The 24,243-nt window shown below is 49.5% G+C and overlaps 1 protein-coding gene across 1 annotated transcript; it reads left to right on the top strand.

Moving 5' to 3' along the window:
* Positions 1 to 7,405: 7,405 nt before the first annotated feature.
* SALL1 (spalt like transcription factor 1) lies at positions 7,406 to 15,003 on the top strand. The gene is made up of 2 exons (XM_006908751.3): positions 7,406 to 12,285; positions 13,408 to 15,003. The coding sequence occupies exons 1-2, from the start codon at positions 8,839 to 8,841 to the stop codon at positions 13,846 to 13,848; spliced, it is 3,888 nt and encodes a 1,295-aa protein (XP_006908813.2). The 5' UTR covers positions 7,406 to 8,838; the 3' UTR covers positions 13,849 to 15,003.
* The last annotated feature ends 9,240 nt before the right edge of the window (positions 15,004 to 24,243 follow it).

Below are 24,243 nucleotides of genomic sequence, written 5' to 3'. Positions count from 1 at the left end.
GCGCGTGGGGAGGTAGCGCCCCGCGCCCCCCCTCACGCTCCACCTGGGCCGGCGCCGCCCGCGTGGGGTGCCTTTGGGGGTCCAGAGCTACAAGAAGATGGGAACCGGTGTCGGGGCGCCCGTGCCTCACTCCGGGGGCGCGGAGGAAGTTGGCTGCGTGCTCCGTGCTGCACTCGGGGCGTGGGGAGGTAGCGCCCCGCGCCCCCCCTCACGCTCCACCTGGGCCGGCGCCGCCCGCGTGGGGTGCCTTTGGGGGTCCAGAGCTACAAGAAGATGGGAACCGGTGTCGGGGCGCCCGCGCCTCACTCGCCGGGGTCGCGGCGGGGTCGGGAGGGACCTCGGCGGCCGGTCGCTCTCGAGCCAGTGCAGGCGGATGGGGCGCAGCGTCAGGTCCGGCTGCCCACGTCTCTCCCCGCATCTTTCCTCCCAGCACATGGTACCCCGGCCCCAAGAAATCTTTCCGTTCGGCGGGCGCCCGCCGAGGGTCGTGGTGCCCCGCAGCCCCAGGAGTCGCCGTGGTCGGTTTCCAGGGCCGGGGGCTCTCCAGCCAGAGGACGGTCCCCCTGAAACCGAGGCAGGCGACCACTGCGGGGTCCCGGAGGGAAGGAACAAGTCCACAACAAAGTTTGTGTGAGGCAGTTAAGGCCGAGAGTGGGCGAGATCGGGCAGGGGATTCGGGGTGCGGACGGAGGACACCTCGAATGCCTCCTTGTCTCCGAATGTGTTTCGCTTTAGGGGCTCGGCTCCGAGCTCCCAGGCCCCGCGCCGCAGGCGATGGAGCGGCGCCGGGTTTGGGCTGCCGCGGGCACCGTGAGGACGAGGGGCTGGCCCCGGCGCGGCCTCCGCGGCTCCGGGTGTCTCTCGGGATGTTCCAGTCCCGGGCAGCATTTTGGGGTACCAAGGAGGGAGCTCTGGACCCCTACTGGGCTCAGCAGCGGCCCTGAGATCGCCACCTCTGTCCACTGAACTCTGCGGCCGCGCGGGCCCCGCGCTCCGGTCCTTCCCCAGAGGCCTGCTTTCCAGCAGAGGCCGGGGCACAGCGACCGGCGCGGAGAAGCCGGGGGACCCCGCTCCTTCACCCCGCCTGGCAGTCGAGAAGGGAGCCCCTGGCATGGGGTGGGGGGGGACCTGTAAGAAACTGGAAAGCACTGAGACCGATCGAAAAAATTGTTTACGGTATTTGTCCCCCACCCCAGTACTTTGTCAAGCAACAAGCCTTACCCCAGAGTCTCTGCGATTTCTCAGTCCGCTGAAAAGAGCCCCCGACCCCCGCTTTCCACCCCAGGCGAAGCCGGGCACGCGAGGGAAATCGAGGCGAAATGACCCCAGGCCGCTGCAGCAGCTGCGAATATTTTTCCGGGTTTTCTCAGCTGGTTTCTTGTGTCCTCGCCCCCCACACCCATCTTTCCTAAAGTTTCTGGTGAGACCTTTCCGCACCGTGATACTGTTAAAGTTAATGAATATAGGAAACGCCAAACAAACTGGAGAAGAAAGAGTTTTTTTAGTCTTTTTTTTTTTTTTTAGAAGTTTTGGTAAATCTGTACCGGTTTTATAAATTTTCCCCAAAAAAGAAAGAAGACTCAGGCTTCGCGGAGAAACGATGCTTGCCTGATCTTTGCCTTTCTCCTGTCGCTTTCTAAATCCTGAATTTTTAATAGTTCAGGCTTCTCATAAAGCCATAGCATAAAAGGGGTTCACCACCTCTTACCATTATTATTTATTAGACTTGTTTTTTTTCTAGTTGATTCAAGCTTTGAGGTAAGTTAATTAAGTGAATCAAGTTTCCTTTCTTTTTTTTTTTTTTCTTTCTTTCTTTCTTTTACTTTCTTCCTTTCTTTTTTCTTCCTTTTTTATTCCCAAAGGCTGGTTCATTGTCCTAAGAAGCAGTAAACTGCCAGGGGCGCGGTAGGAAACACTCCCCTCCCGGCCCCTTTCCCACCTCCCCCCACCCCCTCTTTCTCCTCGGTAGTAATGGTTTTAGGTTATGACCGTTTTTTTACATGGTTGAACAATAAGTTTGGGAGAAGCTGCCTAGAGGGTAGATTCTGTAATAGGGTTACAGGATTTAGTGTGTTGTAATAATATTAGTACACAACTAATCCTCCTCAAGGTCTGACTTACAGGAGGGCCTTGCCCACTGCAGCTCTTCTTATTTGGGTAGAACTGTGAGATAAGTGGGACCCGGCACTGGTGACACGTCTCAAAGTTACCTTCAAAAAGTCAGTGCCTTTTCTGCACTGGATTTAGCCACCTCGGTGCTCTCCACACGACGCAGGCTTCAAGAAGTTGTTGGGTTTTTGTTTTGTTTTGTTTGGGGGTTTTGTTTTTTATTTATTTATTTATTTATTTTACGTAGATACAAGGTGGTTAAATTTCAGAAGACAGACCTTAAGCAACGCGATTCCTTTTTCTTAAAATCTTGAAATGTTCTTAAAATGCGGTAAATGCAATATGGGACCTACCAAATCAGATCTGCTTGATGCTCTCACGTGCTAGCGTTTCAGATTTTATAACGTCTAGGGTAGAACCTAGAAAAGTTTGTGGATCCCAGTTACAGCAAACCCTGAAAACACGACCCCCCAGGCTGTAGGCAACCGAGGCTGCTGTGCTGGGTGCCATGCATGTGTGTGTTTGAGTGTGTGTGTGTGTGTGCACAAGGACAACCCCAGCCATGCTCAACAGCCACACCGAGAACTTCGTGGGAGCAAGTTAGGGGAAAGAAGATTGCTGGGTGGATCTTACAATGTTCACGTTTTCATTCTACTTCAGAGAAGCTGTAATACCAGAAACAACCTAAAATAAATCTGGGGATTTTTCTATTTCTTATGAAACCAAGATTATGGCGAATATGACTTCTCTCTCAAATGATATTCAACAAGTCTTGAATTACTTGTAGAAAGATGACCGCCGTTGGAAAAAGTATTTACGGAGAAAAAGAATTCTGAGGAAAGAGAATTTTAGAGCCTAATGATTTTGTATGTGGATTCTTTGCTTGAAATTTGGATTTCAGGGGTGTGTGTGTGTGTGTGTGTGTGTGTGTGTGTGTTGGTTTTTTTTTCCTCGGGTAACAGCATGGATGGCACATTCAGACTCCATTCATTTATTAAGAAAGTATTTTGGTGCTCATTTTTTTTTCCGAGAAAAAAATAATATTGGAAGAAAGATAAAAACATCATGAACTGCAGATAAAACACTCACTGTCATGCAAAGTATCATCAAAATTCCTCTTATTTACATTAATAATGAAATTCTATTATTTACCAAAATAATTTACTCATCGTGAGCAGCTTAATGGCAACACATCGGTTTCTGGGCCCAAGAGGTTAGAGAGAACTAAAATGAACTGCTTTTTTTTTTTTTTTTTTAATATGAAAAACCGACACCTGCAAGATAAGGCAGTTGGAAAGAATTTATGTTTAATCGGGCCTATTTTAAGTTTGTGGCATAATGAAAGATTCTGAATGAGAAAATACAAACTGGGGGGTTGCTTCTGGCTCTACATACGTCCTAAAACATTAAAAAAAAAAAAAAAACCAAACACACAAACAAGCAAAGTATATTTGGACGTGGGAGAGTATGTGACAGTGAATTTGTGATACTGAATGTTTGTGGTGTATTTTACGTCAGCTTTCTCCTATAGTTTATGGGCACAAGTGCCAATTTATAGGTAATTCTTAGGGGACTTTGTTTCATTTCTTTCTTGTGTTTGCAGGTAGCAAGTTTTCTGTACCAAGAGCCCTTTCGAAGGCAGAAACCTACATTTTTTAATGTGGAAATCTCACTGGGAATCTGGGGAAGAAATTGGTAGACTAGTTAGTTTTCTAAGTTTTTTTTTTTGAAATTGTTAAAAGCCAAGCTCTATATAGTAACCAGAACCAAATTTCTCCTGCAGTCTGAATTCGGTTTTTCTAAGACACATCCTGGTGCAGCTAGCCATGTCTTCCAGAATATTCTTAGATTATCCAAACCGAAGTAATTTAGCAGTTCAGCGAAGGAGACGGTAATTTATCCTAAGAACCGCCACCCCTCCCCCGCAAAAGAAAAAAGTCTGTGTGCCAGGCTTTAGAAAACTTAGATGTGTCGGGCTGTTTTAACCTTTGCTAGCCCCCTCCCATGCAAAGGTGACAAGGTCCAGATCATAATATGTCCTTCAGTATCTTCCCAGTGACCCCCAAATTGAGTCTTGCTAGTCACTTAGCAGGAAGTTAGTAGTTTATTTTAGTTTCACCTTATCAGCTTGGCTTCTTTTCCTAACCTTATTCCCCTGTCACCCTCAGATGCCAGACCCCCAAAGGGGAAGATTGACAGGTAGTTCCCATAGCTCAGTTTTACCCTCAAACAACAGGGATTTAGTTTCTTGTGCCTTTGCCAATGTTTATGTAGTCGAAGTTTAGATCTCGCCTTAAGGAGTCTCTCTTTTACGCGTCACTGGAATAGGAAAGCCACAAAGAAGTTTTTGAACAAACCCTTGCAACTGGGACCCCATCTAGTGTTCAGTTTGATTTATCCAAGGGGAAGACAGTTCCCCCTTTCATTTCTCACGTACCTTCGGTGGGCTCGTATCAGTACTTTAAAAGGAGCGTCTTATCCGTGTGGTTATTTTTTCAAAGATTTCACGTGTATTCTCGCATCGAGAATCCCCAGATCTGGGTCAGAACACTGAGAAAACTCGAAGGTGCCAGTACATTTGTCATCGGTTGCACATTACATAGAGGAAACTTAAGACATTACAGAAAATATGCACAGCATATGTTGCAGTGTTTAAAATTTCTCTGGAATCTGAAGCTGGGCAGTCAGGTTCAGGCTTTTCCCAGGTCTGTGCAAAAAAAAAAAAAAAAAAAGATAAAAGATAAAAGACCGATCAATCAAAAATGTTTGTGATAGCCTTTCTAAATTGGCCCACGAAAAGGAACAGCCTGCGAAAATTACAGGCTCCAAAACCACCATCACAAGAGGTTCTATTAAAAATGTTAATGTGATCTTAGGCAAGGGCAGGTAAGTGAAGGCTCTCCCTGAGAACCTCCAAAACAGAAAACTAAATGCAGTAGTAGTGTTTTGTTTTGCTTTGGGGTTTTTTTTTTTTTTTTTTTTTGTTTATGTTTTTTTTTTTTTGGTTTTTTTTTTTTTTCCCCCTGGCTGGCTGTGTGGGGCATAGTTTTATTTTTGTTTTCTCAGTAGACAGATATCCTGGAACACTTCAATTTTCTGCCTCCTATTCTGCAATGTTTGGTTCAGATGATGAAAAACTGACCGATTTGAACTGGGCATCAAGTACCTAAATAGTACAAAAAGAACCGAGACTTTGGGGATTTTCGTATAAATGGGATGGAGCTGTAAGACCACCTCCCCCCCCATTTCCCTCCCCCCAAACCCCCAGAAAATTCCAAATGTCTTTTTGTGTGTACATACTTAGAAAACCACTGCTTCTTAAATCTTCCTATCTGACCCAGATCACAAAATTAATTTGTATGCAAAATCCACCGAAAAGGAACCGGGATGTTATTTTCACCATAGTACAGGGAACGAGGCAACTGTATTTACTATAATGGGGTCACCAGTTGCAATCCTATGTAACAGTTTATTCGGAAAAATACAAGGTAGCCGTTGGAAAAATGAATTAGAACATCTTAGTTTGCGTGAGTGCGTGTCTTATTACTCCTTAACATATTCCCTTTAGTAGTTAAAGATTCAAACTAGTGCTCATGTTTTGTTTTGTTTTTTTTCCAAAGCTGTTTCATTGGAATTCTGTTCAGAATGCAGATAGAATTAAAGTTAAGAACTATTACAGTGTAGCGACACCTGCTTTTGAGATAAATCAAAATAGATACCAGGAATTTTTTTGGAGGGGGGTATGTTCATAAACATCAGGAAATTAAATTAGTCGACTCTACAGTGAGATCAAATGTCAGCTTATTATAAAATGCTGTGAAAATCTGAGCTAAAATATGGGCAGCGTTTTTAACACGGTCTCTTTCTTAGAAGCAAGCAGGCATTTATTTTTAAGCATCTATATTTTCTGTCCAGTTAGCACAATCCTAAATATAAAAAGGTTCAGGTTGAAAAACTTGAAAATTCTCAAGTGAGTCTTGAAGCAGCACAAATGTAGAATTTGAGTACAGGAAGGTAATAATCGGCTAAACCCTGGAAAGTAACCTTCTTTTTATTTTCTCTATATATTATGAGAATATCAGATGTTTGCAAGTTACAAAGAATTAAAATGCCCTTTAATCGTGAGCACAGATGTGCTAAATATTTGAAGCAACTACATTGTAATGTGTACAATTGATGAAGTCAGTTTTCTGATTTCCCTTGCTAGTTATTTAGTTCTGAATCTGTCATTATTTGTCTAAGCCCAGCTGACCAAGCAAAACTGTGTTTTAAAGTGGCTTTATGTTTTGATAAATGTGAGCTGGTTGAAAAGTATTTTCCACTGAATGCAGAGCTTAATAGAACATGCTGACATAATAGTTTTAATGCATTTTGTTGAAAATGTGTGAACAAACAGAATAGCTTTTGTTCCTTCATAATTGGCTGTAAAAGTAGATGGAAACATAACCATTACATATGGAAATGTGCAAAGAGAAAGAAATAACATTTCTGTTGAATATATTAGGAATTGCATTTCCTAGTTTAAAATAAGCATCTGAAATGGATGCATCATTTAAAATTGGTTGTCAAAATAAGAAGCTTTAAACGGAATTTTTGTCACATTATTTTTGTCCCAAGTTAAGCAACATAACTTTAGCGAATTTCGTTTAATATTTTGTTTATATTATTTTAAGGCAGAGAGAGAGACAGAAATTGCTTAAAACAGCACCTCGAATGTACATAGGAATCCGGTTACCAATTAGGATGATTAAACATTAAATTAAAACAGAATCCTTATTGGTATTTTCTGCTGCGACTGAGATGTGTTTGGTACTGTTAATGCATTTTGCACCATACCCTGGTGGAGATTAAAAGATGAGTATTAGGAAAGCTCCCTTGTTAAGTATAACTTAGCTGCTCAAATAACACTCCCAGTGAATAAAGCACGCATACGTTTGGCATACTTGACCAGGGTTTAATCAACTTCGACATCACTCAAGGCAAATAGAGTTGAGGAATTTTTAGAAGTTAGCATTTAGGTATTAATTATATTTTCTGGAATGCAAAACAAACTCAAGGGGTGTTGTTTTTTTGTTTTTTTGTTTTTTGTATGTTGTTTTGTTTTGTTTTGTTGTTTTGTTTTTGATGTTCACTACAAAAAGGCCAACGGCTGTCTCTTTTGAGTTGACTCAAGTTTACCGAAAAAGCAGCATTTGATTTTGTATTTATTCATATTTGCAATTAGGTTTTCTTTTTCTTTTTTTTCTTTTTTTTCTTTTTTTTTTTTTCCCCCCTGCAACTTTTCTGGGAGATTCAATTTGGAAGTCATGGAAACTAACTATTATCTGACTCAGTTCTGCAGAAAAGCATGCAGGGAGGTAATCCTTGAATTAAACAGTTTTTTTTTTTTCACAGCCTTCGGAGATGACCACACACCATTTGTACAACAGAAGTTGGTGTTCCCCATGCTGGGCAAACAATGGGGCGCCATCCTGTCTTCGAATAGAACGTTAGCTTGGAGTTGGAGATTTTTATGTTTAATTTACAAATGGATCTTAGTGAGAAGAAATCTGAGCAACCAGTGGAAACAAACATGAAATAAAGGGATTTTTATAATGAAAGGTTCAGGACAATCTGCTAAACAATTGATAACAGTTAAGAGCAAACTGTTTTTAAAGGCATTCAGACAAGGAGACCGGCAAAGCATTTCCAAACTCCAAACTAAGAATTATTCCTTCACTTCCACTTAACAGCACATCCTTCTTTGAGTTGATGTTTAATCAGAAATGTAAATCTCGTGCCAGTTTTATAGATATAAAGAGCACTTTCGATGAAATATTTAGAGGCATGATGTTGCTATTTGGAGCCTAGTGGCTTATATTCGTTGTTTAGTGGAGGGGTAGCCAGGGTTGCATTCTTTAATTTTAAAAATAAACATGCCACAGGGTGATATATAGATGCCAGGCAGACCTTGTAACGGATTATGGTCATTGTGTTTCTCTTCATTGTGTGTGCGTGTGTGTGTGTGCGTGTGTGTGTGTGTGGTGTGTGTGTGTGTTGCTGTCTCTTTTGTATTCAACTGGATCTTGAGAAACAGTCTGGAGGATTTGTTACTGAGATGTGACTAAAGTGTGTTTGTCACGGATCAGACTTAGCTCGGGTTCTAGGTAGGGGCTGGAGGTGATTTTCGAGTTGTCAGTCTTCAGCTTGGTGATATGCATTTCCTCCCCCCCTCCTTGTCAACAACTGATTGGAACCTGAATGACTACAAATTAGTTTAGTGACAGAACTAACTGTCACAGATATCTTTGAATCGGTTGAAAATGAATAAGGTTGACAGAAACTCAGAAGCCTAATAAGTCCTCAGAATGGCTGCTGGACCCTCTCTGGATGAGTAGACAATAAGGTGTGCAAAATATTGGAAATCAATACTTAGCTATGGAATTTCATTATGCACCAATGTCTTCAGTTCATAGTATTTTATATTTTGATGGATTATCTGAAGGCCATGGCTCTCTGAGAGACCAGACGGATAGGAATTCCTCCAACACCCTTAAAACGTAATTATGGATGTTCTTAGGTAACGTTGACTGGTTCGAAGGGCGATAGTTTTGAGTTTTGCGGGTGGAAGACAATTGATCAGCCGCTTTCATTTTCTTTTTTCCTTTTCCGTTTTTTTTTGTTTTTTTTGTTTTGAAGTCATAGGTGACCACGTGTGTCCTGGCTTCCTTCCTAACCCTGAGTCTTTCGATGTTTGCAGGAGACGCAGAGAAAGGACAACCAAATCGCCCCACTAAGAACAAGGACGCCCACGTCTGTGGCCGGTGCTGTGCCGAGTTCTTTGAATTATCAGATCTTCTGCTCCACAAGAAGAACTGTACTAAAAATCAATTAGTTTTAATCGTCAGCGAAAGTCCAGTCTCCCCACCTGAAACGTCCCCCAGCCCCCCTTCCGCTCACCCCGAGGAACAGATGAATGACACGGTTAACAAAACAGAGCAGGCAGACTGCCGCGACCTTCCGGAGCACCGCGGACCCGACGGAGACGAGTCCATGGAGGTGGAGGCCCCGGGGGCTGACAGAGGCGGCGGCGGCGGCGCCCCGAGTGGCAGCCGTGGCGGTGCCCCCCCCGGCTGCAGCGGCAGCTCCTCCACAGGTACCTCAGCCATCACAACGTCTCTACCTCAACTCGGGGACCTGACGACACTGGGCAACTTCTCCGTGATCAACAGCAACGTCATCATCGAGAACCTCCAGAGCACCAAGGTGGCGGTGGCCCAGTTCTCCCAGGAAGCGAGGTGCAGCGGGGCGTCCGGGGGCAAGCTGGCCGTGCCCGCCCTCATGGAGCAGCTCTTAGCCCTGCAGCAGCAGCAGGTCCACCAGCTGCAGCTGATCGAACAGATTCGTCACCAAATACTGCTGTTGGCGTCGCAGAACGCAGACTTGCCAACATCTTCGAGTCCTTCTCAAGGTACTTTACGAACATCTGCCAACCCCTTGTCCACACTAAGCTCCCATTTATCCCAGCAGCTGGCGGCAGCAGCTGGATTAGCACAGAGCCTCGCCAGCCAATCTGCCAGCATCAGCGGTGTGAAACAGTTACCCCCCGTCCAGCTACCTCAGAGCAGCCCCGGCCACACTCTCATTCCACCCAACAGCGGCTCTTCCCCCCACGTCAGCATCCTGGCGGCAGCGGTCACCACCCCGTCCTCGGAAAAAGTGGCTTCAGGCGCTGGTGCCTCCCACGCCAGCAACCCGGCGGTCTCGGCATCGTCCTCACCAGCTTTCGCAATAAGCAGCTTACTAAGTCCTGCGTCTAATCCACTTCTACCTCAGCCGGCCCCTGCTAACTCGGTTTTCCCCAGCCCTTTGCCCAACCTCGGGACAACTGCAGAGGATTTAAACTCCTTGTCCGCCTTGGCCCAGCCAAGAAAAAGCAAGCCACCAAATGTCACTGCCTTCGAAGCGAAAAGCACTTCGGACGAGGCGTTCTTCAAACACAAGTGCAGGTTCTGTGCGAAGGTCTTTGGGAGCGACAGTGCCTTGCAGATCCACCTGCGTTCCCACACGGGCGAGAGGCCGTTCAAGTGCAACGTCTGCGGGAACAGGTTCTCCACCAAGGGCAACCTCAAAGTCCACTTCCAGCGCCACAAAGAGAAGTACCCCCACATCCAGATGAACCCCTACCCCGTGCCCGAGCACCTGGACAGCATCCCCACCAGCACCGGCATCCCTTACGGCATGTCCATTCCCCCGGAAAAGCCGGTCACCAGCTGGCTGGACACCAAACCCGTGCTGCCCACCCTCACCACTTCGGTCGGCCTGCCCTTGCCCCCGACCCTCCCGAGCCTCACGCCCTTCATCAAGACCGAAGAGCCAGCCCCCATCCCCATCAGCCACTCTGCGGCCAGCCCCCCGGGCTCTGTCACAAGTGACTCCGGGGCCCCCGAGCCCGGCACGAGAAACCTGGGCGGGCTCCCGGAGGAAGCGGAAGGGTCCACGGCGCCCCCCTCCGGGGGCAAAAGCGAGGAGAACAGCACGGTCAGCGGCGCGGCCCAGGCCGCGAGCAGCAGCTCCCTGAGCTCCCTGAGCTCCCCGGCCGCGGCCGACGGCGGCCCGGCCGGCGCCGCCACCTTCACCAACCCCCTGCTGCCGCTCATGTCCGAGCAGTTCAAGGCCAAGTTCCCTTTCGGGGGGCTCTTGGACTCGGCCCAGGCGTCCGAGACGTCCAAGCTGCAGCAACTGGTGGAGAACATTGACAAGAAGGCCACCGACCCCAACGAGTGCATCATCTGCCACCGGGTCCTCAGCTGTCAGAGCGCCCTGAAGATGCACTACCGGACGCACACCGGGGAGAGGCCCTTCAAGTGCAAGATCTGCGGTCGGGCTTTCACCACGAAAGGGAACCTCAAGACCCATTACAGCGTGCACCGCGCCGTGCCCCCGCTCCGCGTCCAGCACTCCTGCCCCATCTGCCAGAAGAAGTTCACCAACGCCGTGGTGCTGCAGCAGCACATCCGCATGCACATGGGGGGCCAGATCCCCAACACGCCCGTCCCCGACGGCTACCCGGAGTCCATGGAGTCCGACACAGGCTCCTTCGACGAGAAGACCTTCGACGACCTAGACAACTTCTCCGACGAGAACATGGAGGACTGTCCGGAGGGCAGCATCCCGGACACGCCCAAGTCCGCGGACGCGTCCCAGGACAGCCTGCCTTCTTCGCCTTTGCCCCTGGAGATGTCCAGCATCGCCGCTCTGGAAAACCAGATGAAGATGATCAACGCCGGCCTGGCAGAGCAGCTGCAGGCCAGCCTGAAGTCCGTGGAGAACGGGTCGGTCGAGGGGGACGTCCTGACCAACGACTCGTCCTCGGTGGGCGGCGACGTGGAGAGCCAGAGTGCTGGCAGCCCGGCCGCCTCGGAGTCTACCTCTTCCATGCAGGCTCTGTCCCCGTCCAACAGCACCCAGGAATTCCACAAGTCGCCCAGCGTGGAGGAGAAGCCGCCGAGAGCAGTACCGGGCGAGTTCGCCAACGGGCTGTCCCCCACCCCAGTGCACGGCGGGGCTTTAGATTTGACATCGAGTCACACAGAGAAGATCGTCAAAGAAGACTCTCTGGGGATCCTCTTCCCTTTCAGAGACCGGGGTAAATTTAAAAACACCGCTTGCGACATTTGCGGCAAAACCTTTGCTTGTCAGAGTGCCTTGGACATTCACTACAGAAGTCATACCAAAGAGAGACCGTTTATTTGCACAGTTTGCAATCGTGGCTTTTCCACAAAGGGTAATTTGAAGCAGCACATGTTGACACATCAGATGCGAGATCTCCCGTCACAGCTCTTTGAGCCCAGTTCCAGCCTCGGCCCCAATCAGAACTCGGCGGGGATTCCCGCCACCTCCCTGTCATCTCTCATCAAAACAGAGGTCAACGGCTTTGTGCATGTGACTCCTCAGGATGGTAAGGACACCCCCGCCGGTCACGTCCCTTCCGGGCCTCTGTCGTCCTCCGCCACGTCCCCGGTCCTGCTGCCAGCGCTGCCCAGGAGAACCCCCAAACAGCACTACTGCAACACATGTGGCAAGACCTTCTCGTCGTCGAGCGCCCTGCAGATCCACGAGAGAACTCACACTGGAGAGAAACCCTTCGCTTGCACTATCTGTGGAAGAGCCTTCACGACGAAAGGCAATCTTAAGGTACCTCGCCCCACCTGCGCCTCGCCCGGCCGCCCAGCAGCCCCTCCCCGCCCCCTCGCCCGTCACGGGTTGCGATGCATGCCCTCAGCCAGCCCGGGAGGAAGGCCTCGCCAGGGGCCTGCTGCACGTGGCCGACCGTGGAGGAACGAGGCTGCCCGGGCGGGTCAGGGTCGTGCTGGGCACCGGGGCAGGCCGCGGCTGGCTGACTGTCAGACCGCGTTGAGTCATTTGGTCCCTGAGCGAAACAGCAGCCCGTCTCCCTTGTCTCGCTAAGCGCACCAAATGAATTGCATCACCTAGCGAGGAAGACAGCCGGGCCGGGCCTGGCCACGGGGTATTGATTAAAGCCTCAAGCCTCCCTGTGGCCTGCCGAGCCGCCCCTCTCACGAAGGATGGCCGTCCGCCTCGGCCTGTGTCTCTCTCTCTCCCCTGGCTGGCTACGCAGTCCAGCATGGTTTGTTTTTCTAAACACCGTAACGTCACCCCTCTGCTAATGGGTATTATGATAATTGATTAGACAACGCTTCCTACGGATAGGTGTTGGAAATTAAGCAAATATGCTTAAGTTCTACAGCAACAGTTGGGCTCTCGTCCTGTGTACATTTTTCTGTTGACAGAGCATTTCTCTAGAGATCGCTGCCAGTAATGCGAGATGAATAATTACTCTCTGGCATTCGCCTCCATGCGCCTGTCCTCCAGTGGGCAGTCGGTGAGGGGTTCTGTCTTCCCATCTCAAAAGGACATGGATAGGGGAGAGGGTGTCAGATACAATATTTACCACTGCGATGAGAGTGGACGTAACGATTCTAACCCTGAGAGGAGCTAGCTGCGACTGACTGGCTCGCCGGAGGCCATTCGAAGCTAAATGCGGGTAATAAAAAGACTAAGTAAGGGGCGGTGGCCCAGGCAGACGGGCGGCCGCCCGGGACTGCAGAGAGCCAACAGGTTACTACTGGGCGCGGGGCGTGGGGGTCCCCTTTACCTTTTCCACTGTCTGGCACGTGATCAGGACAGACAGTGAGGCCACTTGCTTTGCCGACTGTGGTTGGGACGTGAGTGAGACAGATTCAGCCACTAAGCCTCTCCTTTCCTCTCTCCCCTCCCCCCTCCGTGTCCCCCCAGGTACACATGGGCACCCACATGTGGAACAGCACCCCCGCCCGGCGCGGCCGGCGGCTCTCTGTGGACGGCCCCATGACGTTTCTAGGAGGCAATCCCGTCAAGTTCCCGGAAATGTTCCAGAAGGATCTGGCGGCAAGGTCAGGAAGCGGGGACCCTTCCGGCTTCTGGAACCAGTACGCGGCGGCCCTGTCCAACGGGCTGGCCATGAAGGCCAACGAGATCTCCGTCATCCAGAACGGCGGCCTCCCCCCCATGCCCGGGAGCCTGGGCAGCGGGAGCAGCTCGCCCCTGAGCGGGCTGACGGGGAACCTGGAGAAGCTCCAGAACGCGGAGCCCGGGGCGCCCCTGGCCGGCCTGGAGAAGATGGCAGGCAGCGAGAGCGGGGCCGGCTTCCGCTTCACCCGCTTCGTGGAGGACAGCAAAGAGATCGTCACCAGTTAGAGCGACTCGGGCCGGAGAAGGAGGACTCCTGTCCGGAGCGAGCCCCACAGTCGCCTCCTCCTCCTCGCCACCCCCCTCCCCGCCCCGCCCCCATCTCTCTGAACTGCCACCTTCTGAAGACATTCTTTTGTACCTTGTTCAACTTCTAGAGTTCTAAGAAAGCTTATTTATTAGTGATATAACCTTGCTTTGCAAACAGAAGGCAAGCGTTTAACTTTGGTCTTCTGTATTTTGGACTAAATACTAATTGACTAGAGTGCTGTAAACTTGCTGTAACATTTATGGCAATTGCAAGTTGCCCTGCTAGGCGGTCTTAATCTGGCATTAACTTATTTTCTATATCCAGTTTAATATGAATCTGGTGTTGATGCAATGCCTCCGTGATGCATTAGATCTCTAATAAAGTCTGTATATAAATGTACACTTTGATCCTGCTGGAAAATTTTATCAGCAAACACATTGTCTAATGTTTCAAAACAGAATTAAGGAAGGGACTAGAAGTACAGACTGAACAGTGTGGTTCCTTGAAAGGGTCGGTTTTTGTTTTTTGGGGTTTGTTTTTGTTTTTTTGTTTTTGATTTTGATTCTAAAATTCAATCTGCCTTTTTTTTTTTTTTCTTTTTTTGGTAGATTTGACCATTTCCGTTTTGAACTGCTATTTGTATCGTGCTTTTTACTTGAGTCGTCCTCAATGTTCATAGGTTTCTGTACAGTAATAAGCACGCGGAATTCTCTAGAGAAAATACAAGTGTTGTTTTGGTAGTTGAAACTGAGACGTAACATTTTGCCTTGTAGGTATATTCACGATAGAAGACCTGTGCTGGAATTTCACAATGCTGCTAAGTATAGCATCTTGAACAAACTTCAGTGGAGAAAATGTAGATTCTCTGTATATACAGTAAGAAATATCACTTTCATTAGAATGTACATATGTTCCTTACAAGAGCAAATGCTTCTTGATCAAGAGAGCAGGTATAGTGTTTGTTTATTTTGTATTAGGTATGGAAGAAAAAAAATTGGACTGTTACATGCACTTTCTTGGAAAGTCGAAAGGAAGGGGGGTCCAATTTCTTTAACATTTAATACTTACTAACAACAGAGATACTGTAATTTTACTCAAGTAATCAAATACATTTTTTTTTGCAACAGATAAAACCAAATACTGTGTCTGTGTTTTTAGAGTGCATTTCTATTTAGCTAGGCTCTGAAATGTGTTTTAACGTTTCCCCAGGCACCAGTAAATTGTGTATGTGAGTGTGTGTCTCTCCCTCGAAATAAGGAATTGTAAAAGGCATAGCAGAAACAGATTTGCATGGGCCTGTGGTTTTTCTTTTTTTTTTTTATTCGGAGGATCTAGATATTTTCCCAGTAACTATTTACCAATTTGGCTCATCCCCCAACCCCCCCCCCCACCCAAGAAAAAAGAAAAAAATGAAATGAAATAATTGTTACTGGAGCTTTCACCCAGACAGGTAAGTGTCCCTAAGCAGAATGTTTGTGCCCATCTACGCTTTGGTTGGATTTCGGCTGTTCTGGTTTCCTTTCCCAAGGTGCAGTCGCTCTGTTGTTGTTGTTTGTTGTTGTCGTTTCAGGAGGCGGAGAGCGGCCCCCTGCAGAATCCCCGATGGGGGCGTGGAGGGGCATATAGTCTGACTCAAACCCGTCTCAATCCAGGGAGGTCAACCTGTGCTTTATTTAATTAGTCTTTTAGGCACTGAAACACGTGCGTTTTCGAAAGGAAAAGTCCATCACGACAGATCTGTAGAATCGACGTGAATAGTTCATCCTCAAAATGCACATTCTTCCTCTCTCCTTTTCCTTCTGGGGAAATGTGTTTTCCTCCTGAGAACTATCTGGGGTGAGCAAGCGGACAGGGTGGCAGTTGGTGTCTAGAGGGGGCGTTGAACTTCTTTCGGCGAGGCTGGGACCCACCGGCAGCCCGCCTGCGCCCAGGTAAGGGAGGAGCGTCAAGCCACCTTCCAGTAGAAGTTTCCAAGGGGCGCAGGCCACTCAGGGTGCGCCTCCCAGGCTGTGGGGGGTCTGCGCTCCGAGAGGGCCCAGAAAGCATTGGTGCTGCCTGGGGGCCCAGGCTCAGCCTTCCAGAAGGTGGGCGCTGACCCCCACCCCCAGGCTCCCCCCAGGCGGGGGCGCGCATGGTGGAGGGGCGCCGCGTGCGGTCCTCGGCACGTCGCGGCTGCAGCAAGTGCAGGCTGCGTGGTTCGATGGCGATGGCGCCTCCCCAGCGGCCGCGGCCCGGGTTGCTGGAGAGTGCGGAGCAGGAGAGGAGGCCGGAATCCTGGCCAGAAGCTCTTGTTCTACGAGGCCCAAGGGGGGAGTTTTCATCGCGAAGGAGGCGTCCACCCCCTTCCCGTGGCTGGGCGCGACGTGGACTGGGTGCCCGGGCCCACGTGGTCGCAGGGTCTGGCTGCTCGTCCCGGAAGCGGCCCCTGCGCCCCGGGGCCGAGGCTGGGGGACCACTGGGGGGATCCGAAGGATGCTGGACACCGCGAGGGGCAGGCCGGCACCGTGCGCCCTGCGCCGCGCCTGCCTCTCCAAGGGCCCAGCTGGCCCGCCCGGAGCACGGGGTCAGCAGCTGGACCCCGCTCTCCCGCCCCTCGCCTCCTGTCGCAGCCACGAGGTCCCCACCCCTCGGGCTCCCACAGGCCGGCGGGCCCTGGGTTGTGGCCCTGCGCCACCCCAGGCAGCGCGTCCGTTTCCGCGAGGCGGGCGGTCTGGGGCGGGGGACCGGCGATTTTTTTCTTCTCCCTCTAACCACCAGCCTCCTCTCTGCTAGCGTTTTCTGAGCTAAGGGCAGCCGGAGCAGCTTTGCATTTAGACAGACTCTCCGAGGCGTCCGAAGCGCTTAGGAAAAGGTCAGAGCGTCCTGGTCTCTGTCTGTCCCTCCCCTCGCCCTCGCCCTCGCTCTCGGCTTTTGTCCCGGCCCAGCCAGCTACTGGTGATTCCTTCTAATCTATTGATCATCACCTGCCCAGTCCCCATTCCATGCATTTCCAAAGCAAGAAATTGCCCTCGGCCCTGCTTCCTCCCACCGTGTGACAAAGACACTCGCTCAGCCTTTGGGGCTCAGCCCCGCAGAAGAGAAATGGGTTTATATTTACAAAGCACCAAGGTGTATTTTTCAGGAGATGATGATCACTCCATCCCCTTCCCCAAGCCCTCCTGCCAAGCCCCTCCTCACTTGTCCATCTTTCTTTTCCTCTTCAGAAATTTAAGGTGCACGGAAGTAGTTCTGGAACCACCAAGGACTGAATTTCCTGGGTTGTGGCTGCCTGGAATGATGACAGCTAAGTTTACAAAATTTTTGAACTAAAAATATTCACTTCGGTGACATTTTCCCCAGTTTCTTTTTAAAAAAATACGAATTGTTGTAAAAATACAGAAAAGTACAGTAACAAACACCCTCGTGTCCGTCACACAAAATTTACAAACGTCTGCGACTTGTCTGGTTTTCTGTGTTTTTTTAAATAACTATGCTTTTTCCTCTGTTTCTGTCTCACGATCACTCTCACCTTCTTCTCATTTTTCCTCTTCCTGTGTCTTTCTTCTCTATATTTTTTGTGGTTTTTCTTTTTTCCCTCCATCTTGACTGCTCCCCACCCCCTGCTCCTTCCCCCCGCCCCCCAACGGGCTTCCTTCTTTCTGGAACATATATACTGGAAAGAGCAGTTTGGTGATTGACAGGGACCAAAGGAAGCAAAAAGGAAAGAGACCAATGATAGACCCAAGTCGCCTGAGACCCCTCACACCAGTGGCCAGGTGGGCATGGGGGGTAGAGTAAGGGAGGGGACGGTCCCCACAGATCACTTGGAGATGCCTGAAGCTAACTTTGAGTTTCCACATCTCATCCTCATAAGCTAAGTTTAGTCAACCGACTTTTATGGGGGTGTGGGGACAATTTTTTTTTTTTTTAATTAATTAGGAAAAAAAAAAAAACGTGTTCATACAGAAAATCCTAAATGATTTGCAGTTGACATAAATTTTCAGCGGTGGATTATTTGCTTATTGTTGTTTTTGCTCAAATAAACTCTTACAAATTTAAAAAAAAAAAAAAAAAAAAAAAAAAAACTCTCACTTTGTTAAAATTTCGCAGTCCTGCTAGAAAAATAAAGCATCCGGAGCCTTTACTAGGCATCACACACTCTACCCCAAACGAAACCAATGTCAGGGGGGGTAACAAAGTGGGAAAAAATGGAAAGCGAATTTCAAAGGGCTCCACTGTGAAGCCAATCTGAGATTCACAGAAAGTGGAGACGGATAAGACAGGAATTAGGTCATAGCCTCCAGACCCCAGGAAATCTGTTTAGATCAAAGCCCGCTCCATTAGGATAAACAAAACAGGGCCCTTTGGGCTCGACCAATATTTTCATCTCTGTGCTAAGAGCTACTAATCTAACCAGTTCTATTTGATGAAAGAGGGTAAAAATGACAACTGTAAAAATGACTAAGTAAAAAAAAAAAAAAAAAAAGTCCTCCCAACTATACTAGGAAGATAAAGATTTAGATTTGAGCTAAAAAGTAACAAGATCCAGGCCCAGATCAACACAAACTTCCTGGAATTTTAGCACTAAGTAAATTATCTAATCCCAGCCCATTGTTCCGCTCCCCCTGCCCCCCACCCACCCCATGCAGTTCAGCGTACCAGATGATTTACATAAAAAAATTGTTAAATTTTAACTGCAGCCTAAGGACGTTGCAGGAGGCTGACTTTTGGGTTCACTTACTTTACATTCCTTAAGGACCTACCTCTCCCCACCACCACCCCCCAATCTTATTGGCCCTGCCCCCCGGGCCGTTGTTGGGGTGACGTGCTGGCCTCTCTGGTCGTGGGTTCTCCGAGCCCACTGTTCAGATTTGGGCTCTCTCCCCACGACGGGCAGATGCACAGAGGCTGGGCCTGGTGTCACATAAGCCTGGCTTTGGGTCCACACCACACGGCAGCCGTTGATATGTTAGCAGCTAAGCCTAAGGACTGTAAGGATTTCTTTCACTGCAGAGTCGATGGCTTTAAACCAACTGCCAGGGAACATTTGATAGATAGAAACATCCAGAAAAGGGACAGGAAATCCCAGAGAAGGAAAATTCACCCGGGCTAAATCCAGGGCTGTAGTCCCTTGCTGAGTCTGGCTTCCTCTTAACTGTTTAAACATATGATTTGGCTTCTCTCGTGTTTCTATGTCTATCTGAGCTCGAGTTTAACAAAGACTCAGGGACCGCCCGTCAGGGGCTCTGGCCAGGACCACGGGGGTGGGGGATGTGACAAGCCTTTATAAACACTGCCAGGAACAGGCCATCTTCTGTGTGGGGCCTTGGGCTGCTCACCTCACAGAGGGCAGCCCCAGGAGCAGCTTTGTCCTTATGTTCCGTGAAGGGCTTTGAAGGCGGTGGTGGCACTGTGTGGGAGGCCACACAAGCCGACCCGTCTTCATTAGAGCCAGGGTGGTACCCCGTCCAGCTCGCCGAGGGCAACTGAATCTTGACACAGTGTGGTCTGTGAGGACATGGACGCCGAGAGGCCAGGGGTCACATCTTCTTGCTGTAATCACAGCCGTAGTCAGCAGGAGGCCCAGACAGTCACCTGCAAACCTGGATAAGACGCAAATACAGCAGACTCCTCTCCTGACGGGAGGGGGAGTACAATCAGCCTGCAGCGCTGCTTCTGCAGTCAGAATTTAGGGGTGCCGCCACACGTCCCATAACAGTCCCGTGAGACAGGCACGGCCACTGTCATTTACCAGGTGACAACACTGAGACCCAGAGAGCTGACAGGGCAGAGCCGGGCACCAGGAATCCTGGCGCTGCCCCTGCTCGACAGCCAGCCTGGGGTGTGGTCCTCAGTCACCTGGCCCATGGACCGGTTTCCCCATCCGTACCCTGTGGGGTTTGATTTCCATCAGCATTTCCCAGGAGCTACCATCAGAGGCTTACCACGCCCCCAGTTTCACTTTATGGGAGCACCCCCTTTGCTATGACAGGTATCCCCGCTTTTCTAAAGTCCGCTTTACCCCACTTTGCTTTCACAAAAGGCCTGTTTTCACTAACCGAAAGAAATCCAGAGAGGATTTTCACTATTACGGAAAAAAAGGCGAAAATCAAAACTATCCTTCGGCGTTTGTTTTACAGCTGCACCCCGAGCAGTGGGAGGGGCCCCGCCAAGCTCCTTCCCCAGAAACCACCCTCAGCATCTGGCCTTATCGCTTTGAACTTATCTGTGAGCATCTTTGCTTTATCTCGACTTATTTTGTGCATGTTAGCAAGATGCACCCTAAGGTAATTACTCCTGAAAGGTTCCACAGGGACGCTCTACTTTCTGATAACAGGGAAACCTGTAGTTATTTGTTCATTTTGTTTCAGTTACTCCCTTTTTAAAACGTAAGTATATTTATGTTCGAAGTACTAGGAAACCTTGGATTCAGTTCTCTCTGGCAGTCTTTCTAGTTTTGTGCAGGAAAAAATCCTTATAATGCACATCCATTTGGTGATGTGTCTCAGATCAAAATAATATGAACACATCCTGACATTTCATTTAGCTACATCTTTTTTTGGCTTTCTTCTATCCAACCTCCTCTTGCTTTAGACGAGCGTGAGGTCTGTGGGTCTTAACGAGTCTTATTTCCTGGTCCTCCTCCCTATTCCGATACTTTTCAACACACACCTTGGAACTGGCCCAGAGGTTTTCAAATGCGGGTTGGGACCCATTACTGCCTTATGAAATCAATCTTGTAGGTCATCGCCAGCATTATTTTTCAAATGTAATAGAACAGAAAATACCAGAGTATGTCACACTCTGTGAGTAGTGTCCCATAAAACTCTTGTCACAGTTGTATACGTGTGTACACACTCCTGTGTGCCCTGGGCCACAGCAATAAATGTACTTTTTAGCTCGCACTGCCATCAAAAAGTTTGAAAGCCATTGACGAAGGCCCTGAAAAATATGGTTCTTCCCTGTATTCCTCAGCTGAAGTCACAGAGCCAGGGTTTTAGAGGCGGCGCTGGCAGTCTGGTCTGGGAGGGGGACGAGCGATGATGAAGGCACAGGTAGATGGCCAGCTTTCCAGTTCTCTTTGCAATCACTCATCCATTATGCAGAGTTTTCTAGCTGCTGCTGCTAGTCAGGAGACGCTGGCAGCTTGCATGTTTCTCTCCTGGGCTGCTTCGACCTGGAGGGTTTTAACAGCATGTTGCTGTGAAGGGAATGTCTCCTTAACTACACACATGAGTGCAAAAGAGAAAACAAGCACTGAGCAAGAACGCTTAATTACTGCAACGAGCCGCTCTGTCTCTTTAAGACCCCTCCCCCACTGGTAATTGGGCCCCAGTTCTTGGATAACCAAGATAACACCCCTCCCGAATCCCGCCATGTCTAAGCATCCTTAGTCACTGTGCTAACCGTGGGGCTTGCTGCAGCCAAATAGTATGTAGCCCTGAGTAATCGTTCCTACAAGGGTCCCGTTAGAAGCATGGGTGAGACAGTGCGCTTTCCCGCAGACTTTAGCAAAGATCAGATGCTAAGAAGCACATGCGCTTGTGCACACACGTGCATTCACCTAAATCTCCAGAGCTAGGATGGCCCCGAAGGAACTTCTTTGGATGTACAGAAGTTAGTGTGAGCGCAGGGGCCTAAGTCACTTAAATTTGTCCCTCTCAGTCTCGGTATAGAAGTGACTGCCGTGAGGTCGGCTTGCCAGGTGAAACTCAGGATGTAGTATCTTGACCTGGATTCTCAGTCCAACGCTTCTTACGTGAATTATAATAAAAAGAGTGGCTCTGGTAGTTGACATTGTTGCCATCGGTTCTTCAGCCGAATCATCCGTAGTCCTTGCCTCGTAACTTGCAGTCCGGCCCCCAGGGCAGGGTGTACTTCTTGCTTCTTTGGGTTCAAACATGGGTCTTGCTCTGGCCTATGGAAGGAGACAGATTCGATGGTGTGCCAGGAGCCAGCCTGGGCCTCAAGCTGCCTACGTGTTTAGACTTGTGTCCTTGTGCCTCTGCCATCACCACGAGAAGGACATGCCCAGTGGTCTCCGGAAAAGAATAAGAGCCCCGTGGAGCAGAGCCACCCTCAGCCAAGCCCAACCATGATCCGCCCGGTCCCAGCCAGAGGCAGAGGCTCCAGCGAGCCATACTGAGCAAAGCCTCGCCACAGGGCTAGGGGAGTAGACAGGCATTGCCTTAAGCCATTGAGTTTGCAGGACGTTCCTTACTTCCTGTCCCTGGGGCCCCAGTTAACCATTTCAAGAAGATGCATTTACGCGTTGTTCCGGATGCTTTACTTGGATGAACTCACTTAATCCCTGTCATGACCCCATGACGTGAATTCCGTCTTTGCACCATTTTCTGGAGAAGGAGACCAAGGTACAGAAAGGGTTAGTGAAGTTTCTCAGGGCGCACACCTGGTAAGCGCCAGACTCTAAACCCAGGCGTCCAGGCTCCAGCGCACACACGTGCAGCCCCCAACCACTAGGCTGTCCTTTTGTCCTGTCACCCGTCTTCCCGAGAAGATGGGGTACTTACTGCCAGGCTCTCTCTAACTAAACCATCAACTCTCCTTTCCCCACACCATTCGTAGGGCTCCGGTGGAGCAGACTCCTCTGAGATTCCCAGGCAAGTGATCAGTTCCCTAAACACCACATCCTTCGTGCTCGGCATGCAGTGTAGACAGAAATAGCCGGGATCTGCGGTAACTGGGAGCCCACGCACTGATTCCAGTACCTTTGAGTGAGCACTGGTGCTTCTTCGTGCATGGGAGAGTCACTAACTGCCTTATAAAGACCTCGTTAATAATTAGCGATCAAATTATTTTTGCATCTCTCCCAAAGAGACACTGATCCGTCCACCTAAAAGTGCAGGGTGGGGAGGGGCTTTATCCCCGCCCCCACTCCCTCGCTCCTGGGAAAACGAATCATCCGTTTTTCCTTGTACTTTTCACAGACTGCAGGCCAGGCAGTCGTTCACGGGGAGGGGAAGTGTCGCATCTGAATTATCACAGCGAAGAAATAGTTTGCAGACATGAGCAGCTGGTGTATTTTTATCTCCCTGTGAAGAGAATCGATGAGGTTCACATTTTCTTACGCACCCAGAGCTAGATTTAAAAATTCCTGGAAAATCAAGGAAAGCTTTAGGGAAGCAATTACCATTTTAGGAAATTTCAGCTCTCCGAGAGGAGCGTCAGCTTTTCACGGCCTGGACGTGCTAGGGGGACAGAGAGAAGGAGAAGATGGGATGGCTGAGCTGGCCAGGGTATTAGTTTCCTCAGGCCACTTTAGCAAATGAAACGACAGAAGCTGACCGTCGTCGCCCAGTCTTAGAGGCCGGAAGCAAGTCGAGGTGTGGCAGAGCCAAGGTCCCCTGTGAAGGCTCCAAGGGAGAACCCGTACCACGCCTTTCTCTTAGCTTCCGGCTTTGCCGGCAGTCCTTGGCTTGTAGACACATCCCCCGATCTCCGCTTCTGCTGTCCCATAGCATTTTCCTCGTGCGTCTTCCCACTGTCCTCCCTTGATGCATGTGTGCCTCTGCGTCTCTTTTCCTCTAAGGACACTAGTCGTATCGGCGTCCACCCGGATGACCTCGTCTTGACTCGATTATATTTGCAAAGACTCTCTTTCCAAATAAAGTCACGTGCACAGATCCCGAGGGCCGGAAGGGGGCTGTCGCAGCAGCTCAGGTGAAGGGCGAAGAACACCTAGGAGGAGATGGGAGGGCGGAAGGAGCTCTGGGTATTTTTTTGAGCAGATCTCGCAGCCCGGAAAAGCCGGGGCTCTCAGAGCTGAAGGGATGCCCAGAGGCCTCGGGTCACAAAGTGGAGACTCACAGGCTGACTGAGGCCGGCATATGTGTTTTATTTGGCTCACAAGGCATATTCGAGAAATTTGAAAGCGTTGCCAACATTTGAAAGTCAGGAGATCTCATATAAAAGTTCAAATTTCTAGATTCTTTTTCGAATGTCAGATGATCTCGCATTCTCGCCTTCCCACATTTGGCCGGCACGGAGGCGCGGCTGCGCCCTTGGATGGAGCACACCCGTCTGCTGTCCCCACCTCACTCACCTACCAGCCTGCCGGCCTCTGGAGACACTGACTTTTCTCCCAAGATGTGGGCCAATCAGCTCATTTTGCAAGTGAGGAAAGGAGGGCCGGGGGCAGAAGCACCTTGGGTTAGATGGATGCAACTACCGGCTGATTCGGGAAGGAAGGCTGGGGTGGTACGACAGGATGCAGATCCCTTCAGCGTAAAGAGATGAAGATGTAGAGCAGGCTCTCTGTAGCATGAGGCCATTTCAGGAGAAGGGCTCCACCAGGAAGCAGATCTTCGCGTTCAAACAGGATCCCAGATTTCTTGCAGACCTCCCTGACGCTGATGGATGCTGATGCTGATGCT

The sequence above is a fragment of the Pteropus alecto genome, unplaced genomic scaffold, assembly GCF_000325575.1.
Source record: "Pteropus alecto unplaced genomic scaffold, ASM32557v1 scaffold123, whole genome shotgun sequence".
NCBI lineage: Eukaryota > Metazoa > Chordata > Mammalia > Chiroptera > Pteropodidae > Pteropus > Pteropus alecto.
Note: the sequence above shows the minus strand (reverse complement) of the source record. Positions and strands in the feature narration are given on the sequence as shown.